Genomic DNA, 19,128 nt, shown 5'->3' with positions numbered 1-19,128 from the left:
AAAGGTACCCTATTCCCTAAATAGTGCACTACTTTTGACCGGGACCATAGGGCTCTGATCCCTATTTAGTGCACTACTTTTGACCGGGACCATAGGGCTCTGATCCCTATTTAGTGCACTACTTTTGACCGGGACCATAGGGCTCTGATCCCTATTTAGTGCACTACTTTTGACCGGGACCATAGGGCTCTGATCAAATGTAATGCACTATATAGGCAATATAGTGCAATTTGGTACACAGTCCAGGGCTGTGCTTAGTTTAGTTCAGTGGTTCCCAAACCCAGGGGTACTAGGAGGGGGTACTAGAGGGGGTACTAGAGGGGGTACTAGAGGGGGTACTAGGAGGGGGTACTAGAGGGGGTACTAGAGGGGGTACTAGAGAAGACTCATGAGACCATAGGCCTACTGGTCAAAATGCACATGAGGGGGTACTTCAGGGGTACTCTGGGCAGAGCCAAATTTAGTTGGTGGTACACTAACCCGGAAAACAAAAGGTCGGGAACCAGCGGTTTCCTGTATAATGGAACCAATGAAACCGATTTGAGTATTCCCAAGAGGACAAACTCCAAACTAAATCAAGGTCACAAAGGCTCCGTCCCAGAAGGCACCTTGGAAGAGAAGTGGAAGTACCAGAGACCATGTGTGTGATCTGTCTCTGGTGTGTTAAGACTCTACTGTACCAGGTGGAAGTGTAGTGGAAGTACCAGAGACCATGTGTGTGATCTGTCTCTGGTGTGTTAAGACTCTACTGTACCAGGTGGAAGTGTAGTGGAAGTACCAGAGACCATGTGTGTGATCTGTCTCTGGTGTGTTAAGACTCTACTGTACCAGGTGGAAGTGTAGTGGAAGTACCAGAGACCATGTGTGTGATCTGTCTCTGGTGTGTTAAGACTCTACTGTACCAGGTGGAAGTGTAGTGGAAGTACCAGAGACCATGTGTGTGATCTGTCTCTGGTGTGTTAAGACTCTACTGTACCAGGTGGAAGTGTAGTGGAAGTACCAGAGACCATGTGTGTGATCTGTCTCTGGTGTGTTAAGACTCTACTGTACCAGGTGGAAGTGTAGTGGAAGTGCCAGAGACCATGTGTGTGATCTGTCTCTGGTGTGTTAAGACTCTACTGTACCAGGTGGAAGTGTAGTGGAAGTGCCAGAGACCATGTGTGTGATCTGTCTCTGGTGTGTTAAGACTCTACTGTACCAGGTGCATGACTGACATGTCGCAAATATAACCACGGTTTTTATAGCTACATACATTACTTGACAAAAAATATTTTATAGTAGAATAATTAAATTGTTTAATTATAGCGTCGTCATAACTTTGTATTATGTTTGTTATTATTTTTTATTATTATTAACATTATGGTATTTAATCATAAAGGAGATTAACAGTTTTTATTATGATGTTTATTTTGTTTTAATTCTGTGTATTTGGATGTATTGATACTTGTTAAATGTTTACATGTACCCGTATTGGACACGATCCAGCAGGTCGTTTTGTATGTGCGGCCCGATGATATCATTTGTAAAAGTGCGAAGTTTTGCGGATTGCACAAGACCAAAAAATAAAATACACAGAAACAAACAAATAAAGAAGTAGACTGAAGTAGGAATGGAATTATGCAAATCACCTGACTTGTTGAGTGGTTATTTATCTTTAATAAGGGAGGGAGGGAGGGAGGGGAGGGGAGGGGGAGGGAGGGAGGGAGGGGAGGGAGGGGGAGGGGAGGGAGGGGAGGGGGGGGGAGGGGAGGGGGAGGGGAGGGAGGGGAGGGGGGGGGAGGGGGAGGGGGGAGGGGAGGGGGGGGGGAGGGGGAGGGGGGGAGGGAGGGGGGGGGAAGGGGGAGGGAGGGGAGGGGAGGGGAGGGAGGGGAGAGGGGAGGGGGAGGGAGGGAGGGGAGGGGGAGGGGAGGGAGGGAGGGAGGGGAGGGGAGGGGAGAGGGAGAGGGGAGGGGAGGGGAGGGGAGGGAGGGAGGGAGGGAGAGGGAGGGAGGGGAGGGAGGGAGGGAGGGGGAGGGAGGGGAGGGGGAGGGAGGGGGGGAGGGAGTGGAAAGGGAGGGGAGGGGAGAGAGAGAGAGAGGGGGGGGGGGAGGGAGGAAAGGGAGGGGAGGGGAGAGAGAGAGAGAGAGAGAGAGAGAGGGGGGGGGGGGGAGGAAAGGGAGGGGAGGGGAGGGGAGAGAGAGAGAGAGAGAGGGAGGGAGGGAGGGAGGGAGGGAGGGGAGGAAGGAAGGAAGGAACGTTTTGGACAGATGTTATATTATTAGGCCACTGAGTCCACACACAGCCTTGGATGTAGTATCCAATCTATCCTTGTATAGAATTTGCCACAGAACTAAGATCAGCTTACCCAAACCTTAACCATTAGAGGGACAAACATTACCTTAAATCAGCATCTATGGTCATCTAAGGCTGTGTTTACACAGGCAGCCAAATTCAGATTTTTTTTAAACTAATTGGTATTTTGATCAATCACATCAGATCTTTTCAGAACAGATATTTTCAGAGCTTATCTGATTGGTCAAAAGACCAATTAGTGACAGAAAAATATCAGAATTAAGCTATGTAGAAAAGGCCTTCATATTTAGTCTTTCTGTAACTCCCAATCACGGCCAGTTGTGATACAGCCTGGAATCGAACCAGGATCTGTAGTGACGCCTCTAGCACTGAGATGCAGTGCCTTAGACCGCTGCGCCACTCGGGAGCAGCAGTGTGTGGTTGATGGTGGTGAGGTGACAGGCCAATTAAGACAGCATCCATACTGCTCTAGCCGGCAGCCTTGTTGTGATTTCAAATCCTTAAGAGTCAGTTGATGCATCTATCTCAGTAACATAATTAAAAAATCCCCATCCCAATCCGTCAGTTTAAACTTCAGATATCAGTTGTTGTTTTTTGCAGGGGCTGCGTCTCAATCCATCACATCAGCCAATGACGACCTTCCGCATCTGCAGTGGAAGATGGCTGAGCTACAACGGTGTCGGTAAGACCATGAGACATCCCCAAAATCGGTCATCTCACAAAAACATCTGTAGCTTCCAAACTAATATGACCCCACTATGGAAAGGGGAGACTCTCCCAAACATGATGGTGTTCTCCGTTTGACTCTACGACCCCCCACAAGTGTCACGGGACTTGTCTGAAGGTAAACCCATACAAACACATAGAAGAAAGGAGGAAGTTTGGTGCCAACAAAAAATAAGGGGTTAAATATGTGTAAAAAAAAACACAAAAAATATTATGAGGGATTATGGACAAAATCCTGGAATCCTCCAACCAGGATTTCTAGAAAACCATGTGAATTTGGGTCAAATTACTGGAATTTTGCAACCCGATAAGGATAGGCCTTAGGTTAATAATGACCTGACTGTTGACTCATCAGTGTTGCACTGCACATGCCACTGAGTCTGTTGAGAGAGAGAAGAGCGAGAGAGAGAAAGAGAGGAACAGAGAGAGAGTAAGAGAGTGAGAGAGACTGTTGACTCATTAGTGTTATACGTGCCTCACACGAGCCACTGCCTCTTCCTTCTAAATAGTCCAGAGAGAGAGAGAGAGAGACTGTAGACTACTTTATCACTGACCTCAACACAGAGACTCACAGAGCGTTCACAGTCAGCCCACTGACACCCCTATCAGACCACAGCAAAATCACAGTCTACTTGAACAGAGCAATACTTAATCATGAGGCATCAAAGCCAAAGGAACTGAGTAACATTAAGAAGTTCTATAGATGGAAGGAATGTAGTGTGGAAACCTACCAAAAAACAATTAGGCAACAACACATTCAATCCCTTTTAGACAACTTCCTGGACAAAACGTTTCACTGTAATAGTGAAGGTGTAAACTTGGCAGTAGAAAACCTAAACAGTATATTTGACCTCTCAGCTTCCCTATCAAATATAAACATTTCAAACAGACAACCTAAGAAAATGAACAACAATGACAAATGGTTTGATAAAGAATGCAAAAACCTAAGAAAGAAATGGAGAAACCTGTCCAACCAAAAACATAGAGACCCAGAAAACCTGAGCCTTCACTATGGTGAATCACTAAAACAATACAGAAATACACTACGGAGAAAGAAGGAACAGCACGTCAGAAATCAGCTCAATGTAACTGAAGAATTCATAGAATCCAAACGCTTCTGGGAAAATGGGAAAACACTAAACAACCAACACAAAGAATTATAGAGTTATCTATCCAAAATGGAGATGTATAAACCACTTCTCCAATCTTTTTGGCTCTATAACAAAGAACAAACAGCAAAAACATATACAGTTGAAGTCGGAAGTTTACATACACTTTAGCCAAATATATTTAAACTCAGTTTTTCACAATTCCTGACATTTAATTCCATAAAGAATTCCCTATTTTAGGTCAGTTAGGATCACCACTTTATTTTAAGAATGTGAAATGTCAGAATAATAGTAGAGAGAATTATTTATTTCAGCTTTTATTTCATTCATCACATTCCCAGTGGGTCAGAAGTTTACATACACTCAATTAGTATTTGGTAGCGTTGCCTTTAAATTGTTTAACTTGGGTCAAACGTTTCAGGTAGCCTTCCACAAGCTTCCCAGAATAAGTTGGGTGAATATTGGCCCATTCCTCCTGACAGAGCTGGTGTAACTGAGTCAGGTTTGTAGGCCTCTCTGCTCGCACACGCTTTTTCAGTTCTGCCCACAAATTTTCTATGGGATTGAGGTCAGGGCTTTGTGATGGCCTCTCCAATACCTTGACTTTGTTGTCCTTAAGCTATTTTGCTACAACTTTGGAAGTATGCTTGGGGTCATTGTCCATTTGGAAGACCCATTTGCGACCAAGCTTTAACTTCCTGACTAATGTTTTGAGATTTTGCTTCAATATATCCACATAATTGTCCTGCCTCATGTTGCCATCTATTTTGTGAAGTGCACCAGTCCCTCCTGCAGCAAAGCACCCCCACAACATGATGCTGCAACCCCCATGCTTCCCGGTTGGGATGGTGTTCTTCGGCTTGCAAGCCTCCCCCTTTTTCCTCCAAACATAACGATGGTCATTATGGCCAAACAGTTCTATTTTTGTTTCATCAGACCAGAGGACTTTTCTCCAAAAAGTACGATCTTTGTCCCCATGTGCAGTTGCAAACCGTAGTCTTGCTTTTTAATGGCGGTTTTGGAGCAGTGGCTTCTTCCTTGCTGAGCGGCCTTTCAGGTTATGTCGATATAGGACTCGTTTTACTGTGGATATAGATACTTTTGTACCTGTTTCCTCCAGCATCTTCATAAGGTCCTTTGCTGTTGTTCTGGGATTGATTTGCACTTTTCACACCAAAGTACGTTCATCTCTAGGAGACAGAACGTGTCTCCTTCCTGAGTGGTATGACGGCTGCGTGGTCCCATGGTGTTTATACTTGCGTACTATTGTTTGTACAGATGAACATGGTACCTTCAGACGTTTGGAAATTGCTCCCAAGGATGAACCAGACTTGTGGAGGTCTACAATTTTTTTCTGAGGTCTTGTCTGATTTCTTTTGATTTTCCCATGATGTCAAGCAAAGAGGCACTGAGTTTGAAGGTAGGCCTTGAAATACATCCACAGTTACACCTCCAATTGACTCAAATGATGTCAATTAGCCTACCAGAAGCTTCTAAAGCCATGACATCATTTTCTGGAATTTTCCAAGCTGTTTAAAGGCACAGTCAACTTAGTGTATGTAAACTTCTGACCCACTGAAATTGTGATACAGTGAATTATAAGTGAAATAATCTGTCTGTAAACAATCGTTGGAAAAATTACTTGTAGATGTCCTAACCGACTTGCCAAAACTATAGTGTGTTAACAAGAAACCAAAACAAGAAACCAAAACAAAGGCAAAGTCTTCTCATGCTTTGTTGATTTAAAAAAAAGCTTTTGACCCAATTTGGCATGAGGGTCTGCTATACGGTACAGAGTTCATGTGTGGGGGCACTGGTGTAGAGGTAATTGAGGTAATATGTACATGTAGGTAGAGTTATTAAAGTGACTATACATAGATAATAACAGAGAGTAGCAGCAGCGTAGAAGGGGAAGCAATGCAAATAGTCTGAGTAGCCATTTGATTAGACGTTCAGGAGTCTTATGGCTTTGGAGTAGAAGCTGTTAAGAAGTCTCTTGGACCTAGACTTGGCGCTCCGATAGCGCTTGCCGTGCAGTAGCAGAGAGAACAGTCTATGACTAAGGTTGCTGGAGTCTTTGACAATTTTTAGGGCCTTCCTCGGACACCGCCTGGTATAGAGGTCCTGGATGGCAGGAAGCTTGGCCCCGGTGATGCACTGGGCTGTACGCACTACCCTCTGCAGTACTTGCGGTTGGAGGCTGAGCAGTTGCCATACCAGGCAGTGATGCAAACCGTCAGGATGCTCTCGATGGTGCAGCTGTAAAACCTTTTGAGGATCTAAGGACCCATGCCAAATCATTTCAGTCTCCTGAGGGGAATAGGTTTTGTCGTGCTCTCTTCACAACTGTCGTGGTGTGCTTGGACCATATTAGTTTGTTGGTGATGTGGACACCAAGGAACTTGAAGCTCTCAACCTGCTCCACTACAGCCCAGTCGATGAGAATGGGGGCGTGCTCGGTCTTCCTTTTCCTGTTGTCCACAATCATCTCCTTTGTATTGATCACGTTGAGGGAGAGGTTGTTGTCCTGGCACCACACGGTCAGGTCTCTGACCTCCTCCCCACCTGGGGGCGGCCTGTCAGGAAGTCCAGGATCCAGTTCCAGAGGGAGGTGTTTAGTTCCAGGGTCCTTAGCTTAGTGATGAACACACGTAACTCCCTGGACCAGAGCTAGAGCTTTCAATATGAACACACGTAACTCCATGGACCAGAACTAAGGCTTTCAATATGAACAAACGTAGCTCCATGGACCAGAGCTAGAGCTTTCAATATGAACACACGTAACTCCCTGGACCAGAGCTAGAGCTTTCAATATGAACACGCGTAGCTCCCTGGACCAGAGCTAGGGCTTTCAATATGAACAAACGTAGCTCCATGGACCAGAGCTAGGGCTTTCAATATGAACACACGTAACTCCCTGGACCAGAGCTAGAGCTTTCAATATGAACACGCGTAGCTCCCTGGACCAGAGCTAGAGCTTTCAATATGAACACTCGTAGCTCCCTGGACCAGAGCTAGGGCTTTCAATATGAACACACGTAGCTCCCTGGACCAGAGCTAGAGCTTTCAATATGAACACACGTAACTCCCTGGACCAGAGCTAGAGCTTTCAATATGAACACACGTAACTCCATGGACCAGAGCTAGGGCTTTCAATATGAACAAACGTAACTCCATGGACCAGAGCTAGGGCTTTCAATATGAACACGCGTAGCTCCATGGACCAGAGCTAGGGCTTTCAATATGAACACACGTAACTCCCTGGACCAGAGCTAGAGCTTTCAATATGAACACACGTAACTCCATTGACCAGAGCTAGGGCTTTCAATATGAACAAACGTAGCTCCATGGACCAGAGCTAGAGCTTTCAATATGAACACACGTAACTCCCTGGACCAGAGCTAGAGCTTTCAATATGAACACACGTAGCTCCCTGGACCAGAGCTAGGGCTTTCAATATGAACACACGTAACTCCCTGGACCAGAGCTAGAGCTTTCAATATGAACACACGTAACTCCATTGACCAGAGCTAGGGCTTTCAATATGAACAAACGTAGCTCCATGGACCAGAGCTAGAGCTTTCAATATGAACACACGTAACTCCCTGGACCAGAGCTAGAGCTTTCAATATGAACACACGTAGCTCCCTGGACCAGAGCTAAGGCTTTCAATATGAACACACGTAACTCCCTGGACCAGAGCTAGGGCTTTCAATATGAACACACGTAACTCCATGGACCAGAGCTATGGCTTTCAATTTGAACACAGATTTATAGAACAAAAGTTACTGGGTCATGATCAATAAAAAAAAATCTAAAAAATAGCGGAATTGTTTAAATATTGCAACGATCTCAAATTTCAGCAGCTTGAATGAGATGATCACTTGGCTGCATGAGAGATAGGGCTCCAGGAGAAGAGCTTGAGTTACATCTGTATCACCATGGCCGCTCCCCATTGATTATCTCAGGCTGATAGATGATTGCCAAGAGAACACAGTCCATTACCAGATGATATCTCTGAAGGTTGCTGTTCTGCTCATTCTACCACCATCTCTACCGTCCCCTCTCAGAGTAAACACAGACTCAACCATGGCAAAACCAACACAGAAATCAACGTCTGTATCAAGCGTAGGAGTCATAGAGCTGGTCTAGGATCAGGTCCCCCCTGTCCATGTAATCTAAAAGGACCAGTATTCAGTCATAGAGCTGGTCTAGGATCAGGTCCCCTCTGTCCATGTAATCTAAAAGGACCAGTATTCAGTCATAGAGCTGGTCTAGGATCAGGTCCCTCCTGTCCATGTAATCTAAAAGGACCAGTATTCAGTCATAGAGCTGGTCTAGGATCAGGTCCCTCCTGTCCATGTAATCTAAAAGGACCAGTATTCAGTCATAGAGCTGATCTAGGATCAGGTCCCACCTGTCCATGTAATCTAAAAGGACCAGTATTCAGTCATAGAGCTGGTCTAGGATCAGGTCCCACCTGTCCATGTAATCTAAAAGGACCAGTATTCAGTCATAGAGCTGGTCTAGGATCAGGTCCCACCTGTCCATGTAATCTAAAAGGACCAGTATTCAGTCATAGAGCTGGTCTAGGATCAGGTCCTCCTGTCCATGTAATCTAAAAGGACCAGTATTCAGTCATAGAGCTGGTCTAGGATCAGGTCCCACCTGTCCATGTAATGTAAAAGGAGCAGTATTCAGTCATAGAGCTGGTCTAGGATCAGGTCCCACCTGTCCATGTAATCTAAAAGGACCAGTATTCAGTCATAGAGCTGGTCTAGGATCAGGTCCCACCTGTCCATGTAATCTCATGCATTATGATCTCAAAACTGATCTTAGATCAACACTCCTTCTCTGAGATGCCTGATACACACGGCCCAGATATTCACTAATAAATGACGTAGTAAAATGTTAATTAGTTACACAGTAATAAGCTATGAATCATGTGTTAGTTTCTATGGGATTCATTAAAACAAGCATCACTAGGGATGATTTGATACAGTGCAGTGCAGTGTGGCTGGTTAGTTTCTTTGGGATTCATTAAAACAAGCATCACTAGGGATGATTTGATACAGTGCAGTGCAGTGCAGTGTGGTTGGTTAGTGTCTTTGGGATTCATTAAAACAAGCATCACTAGGGATGATTTGATACAGTGCAGTGCAGTGTGGCTGGTTAATTTCTTTGGGATTCATTAAAACAAGCATCACTAGGGATGATTTGATACAGTGCAGTGCAGTGCAGTGTGGTTGGTTAGTGTCTTTGGGATTCATTAAAACAAGCATCACTAGGGATGATTTGATACAGTGCAGTGCAGTGTGGCTGGTTAATTTCTTTGGGATTCATTAAAACAAGCATCACTAGGGATGATTTGATACAGTGCAGTGCAGTGCAGTGTGGCTGGTTAGTTTCTTTGGGATTCATTAAAACAAGCATCACTAGGGATGATTTGATACAGTGCAGTGCAGTGTGGTTGGTTAGTGTCTTTGGGATTCATTAAAACAAGCATCACTAGGGATGATTTGATACAGTGCAGTGCAGTGCAGTGTGGCTGGTTAGTGTCTTTGGGATTCATTAAAACAAGCATCACTAGGGATGATTTGATACAGTGCAGTGCAGTGCAGTGTGGCTGGTTAGTGTCTTTGGGATTCATGTCTTGAAGTCATTCTTTGAAGTAAGTTGCTACCACATTCCTGTAATACCGGAAGAGGAAACAGTATAAAACTGCTTAAACAAGGGGTAAAGAACATGACGTGGCATAATGATCCAGACAAACATCATGATCTGTCCAAACGTCCACTCTGTCTGCTTTACAGGCTGGGGTCAGGCTCAGACCATGTCAACAAAATAACCACTTCTAAACACAGGACATGCACCATGTTACATACATGGTATGACTCTCTCTCTGTGTGTGTGTGTGTGTGTGTGTGTGTGTGTGTGTGTGTGTGTGTGTGTGTGTGTGTGTGTGTGTGTGTGTGTGTGTGTGTGTGTGTGTGTGTGTGTGTGTGTGGTTAAAGGTCAGGAGTAAGTTTCACATTTATATTTTCCTAATTTAGCAGGTGTATGTACCACAGAGACTTGACCCTGGATTATCCCAAATGGCACCCTATTCCCTATAGTACACTACTTTTGCCTAGAGCCATATGGACCCTGGTCAAAAGTAGTGCACTACATAGGCAATAGGGTGCGATTTGGGACAAAACCTTGGCCTTAAATTCTTGTCCTTAATAAGTAAAGACTTATCCGATATGCAAATGATTTGCCAGCCAGGCCTGACCATCCCACAAGATGTCTCTCTGGACTGCTGCCATGTCATCATCAAGGCAGTTATCATGGATGGACAGGTAAAGATATAGACTTAGAATTGCAGGGTTAGGGATACTCTCACATTTCCACTGGGGATTTACCCCGGTGCTTGACTTAGAAGCCTCAGACTTTTGTGTTTTCACCTCCACGGCCTGGCTTCACAGACTCACTGGGCCATGGTCTCTGTGGACCTGCTTTGACCTGGGGACAACGGGTGGGGGTGGGGGGACAACGGGACTTCGCTAGTTTACTCCTTCCTGCTCGCTCCACATCCTTAGTGTCAACCTCGGTAATAGAAACACACTGCTCAAAAAAAGAACACTAGAGCTAACATAATCACTGGAGTGACTCTAATGCTGCTATGGAAGAAAAAAGCTATTGGATGCCCAGGTACAGGGTTAAAAGTAGCCTTGGGTGCCCAGGCTTTTTCTACCGAAGGTGGGGGGAAGGCCTGGGACAGTGGCTAGGTTAAAGGTAGAGCCAGCAATATGACGTACACTGTTAAAAGGACGGGTTTTGTAACACCAAAACACCAGCTTGAAGGAGACCAAACCTTAACTTTGCTGGAGTATTGAAACACATCATACTGAGATGTTCTGAAACATGACACAGTGTGTTGTAACACCAACATCAAGTGTTGCGTAACACCTTCCCACTGAGAGGGAGGACTACTGGAAACGGTTGAAAACACTATTATGGTGTTTCAAGATCTGTTTAGTGCAGAATTAGATCCCCGAAAACACAGCATGGTAGCAACACAACATGACAACATCACAACACAACATGGTGGCAGAACAAAACACGATACAAACATTGGGCACAGACAACACCACAAAGGGCAAGAAGGTAGAGACAACAATACATCACACAAAGCAGCCCCAACTGTCAGTAAGTGTCCATGACTGAGTCTTTGAATTAAGATGTTTGAGTGGTTTTTGCAGCTCATTCCAGTCGCTAGCTCTCTAAAAAGCGTCTAAACACTTTGATGGTGTTTCCTGTCTAGTGTTAGATACCTTCTTCTGGGGGATTTTAGTTGATTAGTGTATCTGATTATTTGCCAGTTTAAATCCCTTTTGACAGGCATTGTTGAGCACAGAGCTCAATCCACCAACAGTAACTGGAGGTTTCACAGCGTCGCAGGATAGTGTATTTACATGTACCATTAACCGTTGGAAATGTGGGAAAGGGTGATCTCATCATCAAACTTCATTCTGCCTGAAGGTTGTGATGTCCCTTCCTCATGATCAGTAACACCTCATGATACAAGCTGCTTCATACTCATATATTTTTATTTATTCAAACATGCAAACAAAGTCTAAACATTTGGAATTACCCACAATCCTCTAAAAACAGAACCACATGGCAAGATAGGAAGTGCAAGGAGTTTAAAACCTTACTTCTAAATAGTGTAAGGCCCAACGCTGGAGATGAGAAGCAGGTACAGGGAGTGAACCATTTAATACAGACGGACATGCAACGGAACAGGGCCAGTGTCTTGACATAAACGCGACACGTCAAACAATTCTACTACAGGGATCAACACAGAGGAGCAGACATATATGCAGGGACAATCAACAAAGTGAGGGATTCCAGGTGAGTCCACTGAGCGCAGCTGCGCGTAATGATGGTAACAGGTGCGTATGATGACAGGTAGCCCGGGAGCGCCAGGGAGGGGGAGCAGGGGTGACAATTAGTTCAATCACAAAATGTTCTCCATTTTTGGTTATCCTCATATAAAATATACTTCCATTTTGAGAAACATATATTAACTTGGATTTATTCTAAAAACGAATGTTGGTCAAATGAAATTAAATCATTGAAATGACTTGCATTCATTTTTATAAAGTACATGTTGGTTATTTATTGAGTCAATTTCAATTCACCACAGAAACGTTTTTTAAAAGTGTGGCTGTGTGGTTGATTGTGTAAAATTCCGAGGAAATTTCAATGAAATGTACCATCTTACTGCCCCAGAAGTGGTGGGTCCAATTTCCGCTTCTGCCTGTCCCACTTTCACTCCTTTTCCGTCTCCTGTTTCTAGTCGGTCTAAATAAAGCAATGAAAAAATGTGGAATTCCATAAACAATATTGTCCATAGGCCCTTATCAACAATCAATATTTAGGATATAATCCATTTGGATTTGTTAACCATGTGATCGTATAAGAGACACAGGTGTTTTGATGCTGCCTTTTACATACACGGAAAACCCCTAAACGTCTTTTCACAACACTCTCTTAAAAACACCAATATTCAGATGAAATAACCACTTTGGGTGTTTAAGACAAGTCAGAGCACGTAAATTCTGTTTGACAACAGTTTCAGTGTATCATAACACTTACATTGGGTTTGCATTCAAACACCCTCCAAACAACAGGGCCCGTACGCACAAAGCGTCACAGAGTAAAACAAATGGTCGTAAGTGCTGAGAATAGAGACATTTTACTCTTATGGTTAAAAATAAAAGCTATGCATGAAGCCTCTTTAATCATGACTCCACTAAAGTCAGCAGATATTTAGGACACCTCATGAGCTGTCCTAACTAGTTAAGAGGAACCAGCAGGTATCTGGATAATAGAAACATGAGCTGTCCTAACTAGTTAAGAGGAACCAGCAGGTATCTGGATAATAACCTCATGAGCTGTCCTAACCAGTTAAGAGGAACCAGCAGGTATCTGGATAATAGAAACATGAGCTGTCCTAACCAGTTAAGAGGAACCAGCAGGTATCTGGATAATAACCTCATGAGCTGTCCTAACCAGTTAAGAGGTACCAGCAGGTATCTGGATAATAACCTCATGAGCTGTCCTAACCAGTTAAGAGGTACCAGCAGGTATCTGGATAATAGAAACATGAGCTGTCCTAACCAGTTAAGAGTTACCAGCAGGTATCTGGATAATAACCTCATGAGCTGTCCTAACCAGTTAAGAGGTACCAGCAGGTATCTGGATAATAACCTCATGAGCTGTCCTAACCAGTTAAGAGGTACCAGCAGGTATCTGGATAATAACCTCATGAGCTGTCCTAACCAGTTAAGAGGCACCAGCAGGTATCTGGATAATAGAAACATGAGCTGTCCTAACTAGTTAAGAGGAACCAGCAGGTATCTGGATAATAGAAACATGAGCTGTCCTAACCAGTTAAGAGGTACCAGCAGGTATCTGGATAATAGAAACATGAGCTGTCCTAACTAGTTAAGAGGAACCAGCAGGTATCTGGATAATAACCTCATGAGCTGTCCTAACCAGTTAAGAGGAACCAGCAGGTATCTGGATAATAGAAACATGAGCTGTCCTAACCAGTTAAGAGGAACCAGCAGGTATCTGGATAATAACCTCATGAGCTGTCCTAACCAGTTAAGAGGTACCAGCAGGTATCTGGATAATAACCTCATGAGCTGTCCTAACCAGTTAAGAGGTACCAGCAGGTATCTGGATAATAGAAACATGAGCTGTCCTAACCAGTTAAGAGTTACCAGCAGGTATCTGGATAATAACCTCATGAGCTGTCCTAACCAGTTAAGAGGTACCAGCAGGTATCTGGATAATAACCTCATGAGCTGTCCTAACCAGTTAAGAGGTACCAGCAGGTATCTGGATAATAACCTCATGAGCTGTCCTAACCAGTTAAGAGGCACCAGCAGGTATCTGGATAATAGAAACATGAGCTGTCCTAACTAGTTAAGAGGAACCAGCAGGTATCTGGATAATAGAAACATGAGCTGTCCTAACCAGTTAAGAGGTACCAGCAGGTATCTGGATAATAGAAACATGAGCTGTCCTAACCAGTTAAGAGGAACCAGCAGGTATCTGGATAATAGAAACATGAGCTGTCCTAACCAGTTAAGAGGTACCAGCAGGTATCTGGATAATAGAAACATGAGCTGTCCTAACCAGTTAAGAGGTACCAGCAGGTATCTGGATAATAACCTCATGAGCTGTCCTAACCAGTTAAGAGGAACCAGCAGGTATCTGGATAATAGAAACATGAGCTGTCCTAACCAGTTAAGAGGTACCAGCAGGTATCTGGATAATAACCTCATGAGCTGTCCTAACCAGTTAAGAGGAACCAGCAGGTATCTGGATAATAACCTCATGAGCTGTCCTAACCAGTTAAGAGGTACCAGCAGGTATCTGGATAATAACCTCATGAGCTGTCCTAACCAGTTAAGAGGTACCAGCAGGTATCTGGATAATAACCTCATGAGCTGTCCTAACCAGTTAAGAGGTACCAGCAGGTATCTGGATAATAGAAACATGAGCTGTCCTAACCAGTTAAGAGGTACCAGCAGGTATCTGGATAATAACCTCATGAGCTGTCCTAACCAGTTAAGAGGTACCAGCAGGTATCTGGATAATAACCTCATGAGCTGTCCTAACCAGTTAAGAGGTACCAGCAGGTATCTGGATAATAGCCTCATGAGCTGTCCTAACCAGTTAAGAGGTACCAGCAGGTATCTGGATAATAGCCTCATGAGCTGTCCTAACCAGTTAAGAGGAACCAGCAGGTATCTGGATAATAACCTCATGAGCTGTCCTAACCAGTTAAGAGGAACCAGCAGGTATCTGGATAATAGAAACATGAGCTGTCCTAACCAGTTAAGAGTTACCAGCAGGTATCTGGATAATAACCTCATGAGCTGTCCTAACCAGTTAAGAGGAACCAGCAGGTATCTGGATAATAACCTCATGAGCTGTCCTAACCAGTTAAGAGGAACCAGCAGGTATCTGGATAATAGAAACATGAGCTGTCCTAACCAGTTAAGAGTTACCAGCAGGTATCTGGATAATAACCTCATGAGCTGTCCTAACCAGTTAAGAGGAACCAGCAGGTATCTGGATAATAACCTCATGAGCTGTCCTAACCAGTTAAGAGGTACCAGCAGGTATCTGGATAATAGCCTCATGAGCTGTCCTAACCAGTTAAGAGGAACCAGCAGGTATCTGGATAATAACCTCATGAGCTGTCCTAACCAGTTAAGAGGTACCAGCAGGTATCTGGATAATAACCTCATGAGCTGTCCTAACTAGTTAAGAGGTACCAGCAGGTATCTGGATAATAGCCTCATGAGCTGTCCTAACCAGTTAAGAGGTACCAGCAGGTATCTGGATAATAACCTCATGAGCTGTCCTAACTAGTTAAGAGGTACCAGCAGGTATCTGGATAATAACCTCATGAGCTGTCCTAACCAGTTAAGAGGTACCAGCAGGTATCTGGATAATAACCTCATGAGCTGTCCTAACCAGTTAAGAGGTACCAGCAGGTATCTGGATAATAGAAACATGAGCTGTCCTAACCAGTTAAGAGGTACCAGCAGGTATCTGGATAATAACCTCATGAGCTGTCCTAACCAGTTAAGAGGTACCAGCAGGTATCTGGATAATAGCCCCATGAGCTGTCCTAACCAGTTAAGAGGTACCAGCAGGTATCTGGATAATAACCTCATGAGCTGTCCTAACCAGTTAAGAGGTACCAGCAGGTATCTGGATAATAACCCCATGAGCTGTCCTAACCAGTTAAGAGGTACCAGCAGGTATCTGGATAATAACCTCATGAGCTGTCCTAACCAGTTAAGAGGTACCAGCAGGTATCTGGATAATAGAAACATGAGCTGTCCTAACCAGTTAAGAGGTACCAGCAGGTATCTGGATAATAACCCCATGAGCTGTCCTAACCAGTTAAGAGGAACCAGCAGGTATCTGGATAATAACCTCATGAGCTGTCCTAACCAGTTAAGAGGTACCAGCAGGTATCTGGATAATAACCTCATGAGCTGTCCTAACCAGTTAAGAGGTACCAGCAGGTATCTGGATAATAGAAACATGAGCTGTCCTAACCAGTTAAGAGTTACCAGCAGGTATCTGGATAATAGAAACATGAGCTGTCCTAACCAGTTAAGAGGTACCAGCAGGTATCTGGATAATAACCTCATGAGCTGTCCTAACCAGTTAAGAGGTACCAGCAGGTATCTGGATAATAACCTCATGAGCTGTCCTAACCAGTTAAGAGGTACCAGCAGGTATCTGGATAATAGCCCCATGAGCTGTCCTAACCAGTTAAGAGGAACCAGCAGGTATCTGGATAATAGCCTCATGAGCTGTCCTAACCAGTTAAGAGGTACCAGCAGGTATCTGGATAATAACCTCATGAGCTGTCCTAACCAGTTAAGAGTTACCAGCAGGTATCTGGATAATAGCCTCATGAGCTGTCCTAACCAGTTAAGAGTTACCAGCAGGTATCTGGATAATAACCTCATGAGCTGTCCTAACTAGTTAAGAGGTACCAGCAGGTATCTGGATAATAACCTCATGAGCTGTCCTAACCAGTTAAGAGGAACCAGCAGGTATCTGGATAATAGCCCCATGAGCTGTCCTAACCAGTTAAGAGGTACCAGCAGGTATCTGGATAATAACCTCATGAGCTGTCCTAACCAGTTAAGAGGTACCAGCAGGTACCTGGATAATAACCTCATGAGCTGTCCTAACCAGTTAAGAGGAACCAGCAGGTATCTGGATAATAGAAACATGAGCTGTCCTAACCAGTTAAGAGGTACCAGCAGGTATCTGGATAATAACCTCATGAGCTGTCCTAACCAGTTAAGAGGTACCAGCAGGTATCTGGATAATAACCTCATGAGCTGTCCTAACCAGTTAAGAGTTACCAGCAGGTATCTGGATAATAGAAACATGAGCTGTCCTAACCAGTTAAGAGGAACCAGCAGGTATCTGGATAATAGAAACATGAGCTGTCCTAACCAGTTAAGAGTTACCAGCAGGTATCTGGATAATAGAAACATGAGCTGTCCTAACCAGTTAAGAGGTACCAGCAGGTATCTGGATAATAACCTCATGAGCTGTCCTAACCAGTTAAGAGGAACCAGCAGGTATCTGGATAATAGAAACATGAGCTGTCCTAACCAGTTAAGAGGTACCAGCAGGTATCTGGATAATAGAAACATGAGCTGTCCTAACCAGTTAAGAGGAACCAGCAGGTATCTGGATAATAGAAAACAATGCAGCGAGTCAGTGGTCCCTGCGCCCCATTGCAATTGCTTTGGAGTGGTTAAAAACACTGTTTTGATATTTCTGTTGTAATATTGTCAGGCGTGTGCGTACTGGTGGTGAAGTCAGGTGCAGGAGAGCAGAGAATTGTGAACAGGCACACACTTTATTACGGCAGGAGAGATATACAGAAGGACGCAGCTGCGTCCAAAACCTCCTCCAGCCAACAAGGCAAAGTGTATAGCGCGCACATGTCACGCAACATAAATGTACAGCAATAAGCTCCGTGAAAACACACGGAAAATAACAAACGCTTAGCCCAGTGCGTAAAACACAAATCATTTCACACAAAGACATGAGGGGGGAACAGAGGAATAAATACAATTAGTGTGATTGGGGAATGCAAACCAGGTGTGAATGGAACAAGACAAAACCAATGGAGAATTGAATAATGGAGCGGCGATGGTTAGAAAGCCGGGGACGTCGGCCGCCGCCCGAACAAGGAGAGGAGCCGACTTCGGCGGAAGTCGTGACAAATATGATCAATCCATAAATCATCAAGACCTACCTAGGCTTTATCTTTTGCGCTTTTGACAATTATTTCACATGAGGCCTATTTCACACGACATGCCTAAATATATACTCACAACCACGAGGCTAATAAAGAAACACGTTTTTATTTCGTTTATTTAATGACCTACATCATGTTATTTCAATGTATCCCTTTGGAGCGCAACATCACGTTGTTAAAAAAAAATATGTCTAAATTGAAGACATCTTATGTACCATTTGATTGTGTTCGATTTAAATTATAGGCCTTTCAAACGTTGTATGCAACATTATCGGTAAGTGACTTAATTGATCCCTACTGTATCAAAAGCGATTTAGAGTTGTTAAACAGGTGAGAGACGAGTGTGTTGACATAACGGTATAATCAAAAAACAATCAGAATTGTTAAAAATTTTTAAAAAAAAGGTTATGCATCCCAACATATTAGGCAATAAATAAGAGTAGGCAAAGCGATCTTGTCAGGCGAAAATGATATCACAGTTTTACCATTACAACATTTGATGTACATTCACTGTCCTTGTCTGAAGCGCGCTGTAGTTAACAGCTGGCGATGCCTCATTACCATCGGTTATTCCCCATCATTTGCAACAATGTCAACGAGCGTCTTCACTATCTTTCCTTTGCGGTACCTCAAACTGTCGTGATTACCAGCGGAGATCAACTTTTATAAATTGATTTTGTCTCCGAGTTCGTCGAGGCAGTGTCTTAACGTCATCCTTAATTAAACCTACTATGAGCTGGGAGTTTGTTGTTGTTGTCGTAAAACAGGTTTAACGAGATTCCTAGGACGTTGAGATTCTTTGTAGATCGGGTACCAGACCTTAGGTTAGATGCACTATTTTTCATGGTTTCATTACCCAATCATTGTGTTTAGAGTATTTCTATTGTAGATGTACAAAGTGAAAGCATAGTGGTTGAATTTCCGCAACAACTAAGAGCGTTGAAGCGCGAGGGTTAACTTCTCCGCTGTTTGGGTCGCATAGCCACCACGCTATGGGGGATGAAGCCAACCCTTCTCAGCTGTTTGGGTCGCATAGCCACCACGCTATGGGGGATGAAGCCAACCCTTCTCCGCTGTTTGGGTCGCATAGCCACCACGCTATGGGGGATGAAGCCAACCCTTCTCAGC

At 44.0% G+C, this 19,128-nt stretch overlaps 1 protein-coding gene and 1 long non-coding RNA gene across 4 annotated transcripts in view; both read left to right on the top strand.

Annotated features, from left to right (window-relative positions):
• Positions 1-360: 360 nt before the first annotated feature.
• LOC115208602 (uncharacterized) lies at positions 361-1,627 on the top strand. Its single transcript, XR_003881204.1, has 2 exons — positions 361-1,127; positions 1,202-1,627. It is a non-coding gene; the product is annotated as an uncharacterized LOC115208602 (long non-coding RNA).
• Positions 1,628-2,936: 1,309 nt separating this feature from the next.
• LOC115208573 (monocarboxylate transporter 7) overlaps positions 2,937-19,128 on the top strand; it is a 29,192-nt gene continuing 13,000 nt past the window's right edge. For all 3 annotated transcript variants that reach the window (XM_029776747.1, XM_029776757.1, XM_029776738.1), the window contains exon 1: positions 2,937-2,974. In XM_029776747.1, the coding sequence (XP_029632607.1) occupies positions 2,952-2,974 (23 nt within the window). In that variant the 5' untranslated portion in view covers positions 2,937-2,951. The remainder of the gene's footprint in view (positions 2,975-19,128) is intronic.

This window comes from Salmo trutta, chromosome 1, assembly GCF_901001165.1.
Source record: "Salmo trutta chromosome 1, fSalTru1.1, whole genome shotgun sequence".
Classification (NCBI taxonomy): Eukaryota; Metazoa; Chordata; class Actinopteri; order Salmoniformes; family Salmonidae; genus Salmo; species Salmo trutta.
This window is presented reverse-complemented; position numbering and strand designations above follow the sequence as displayed.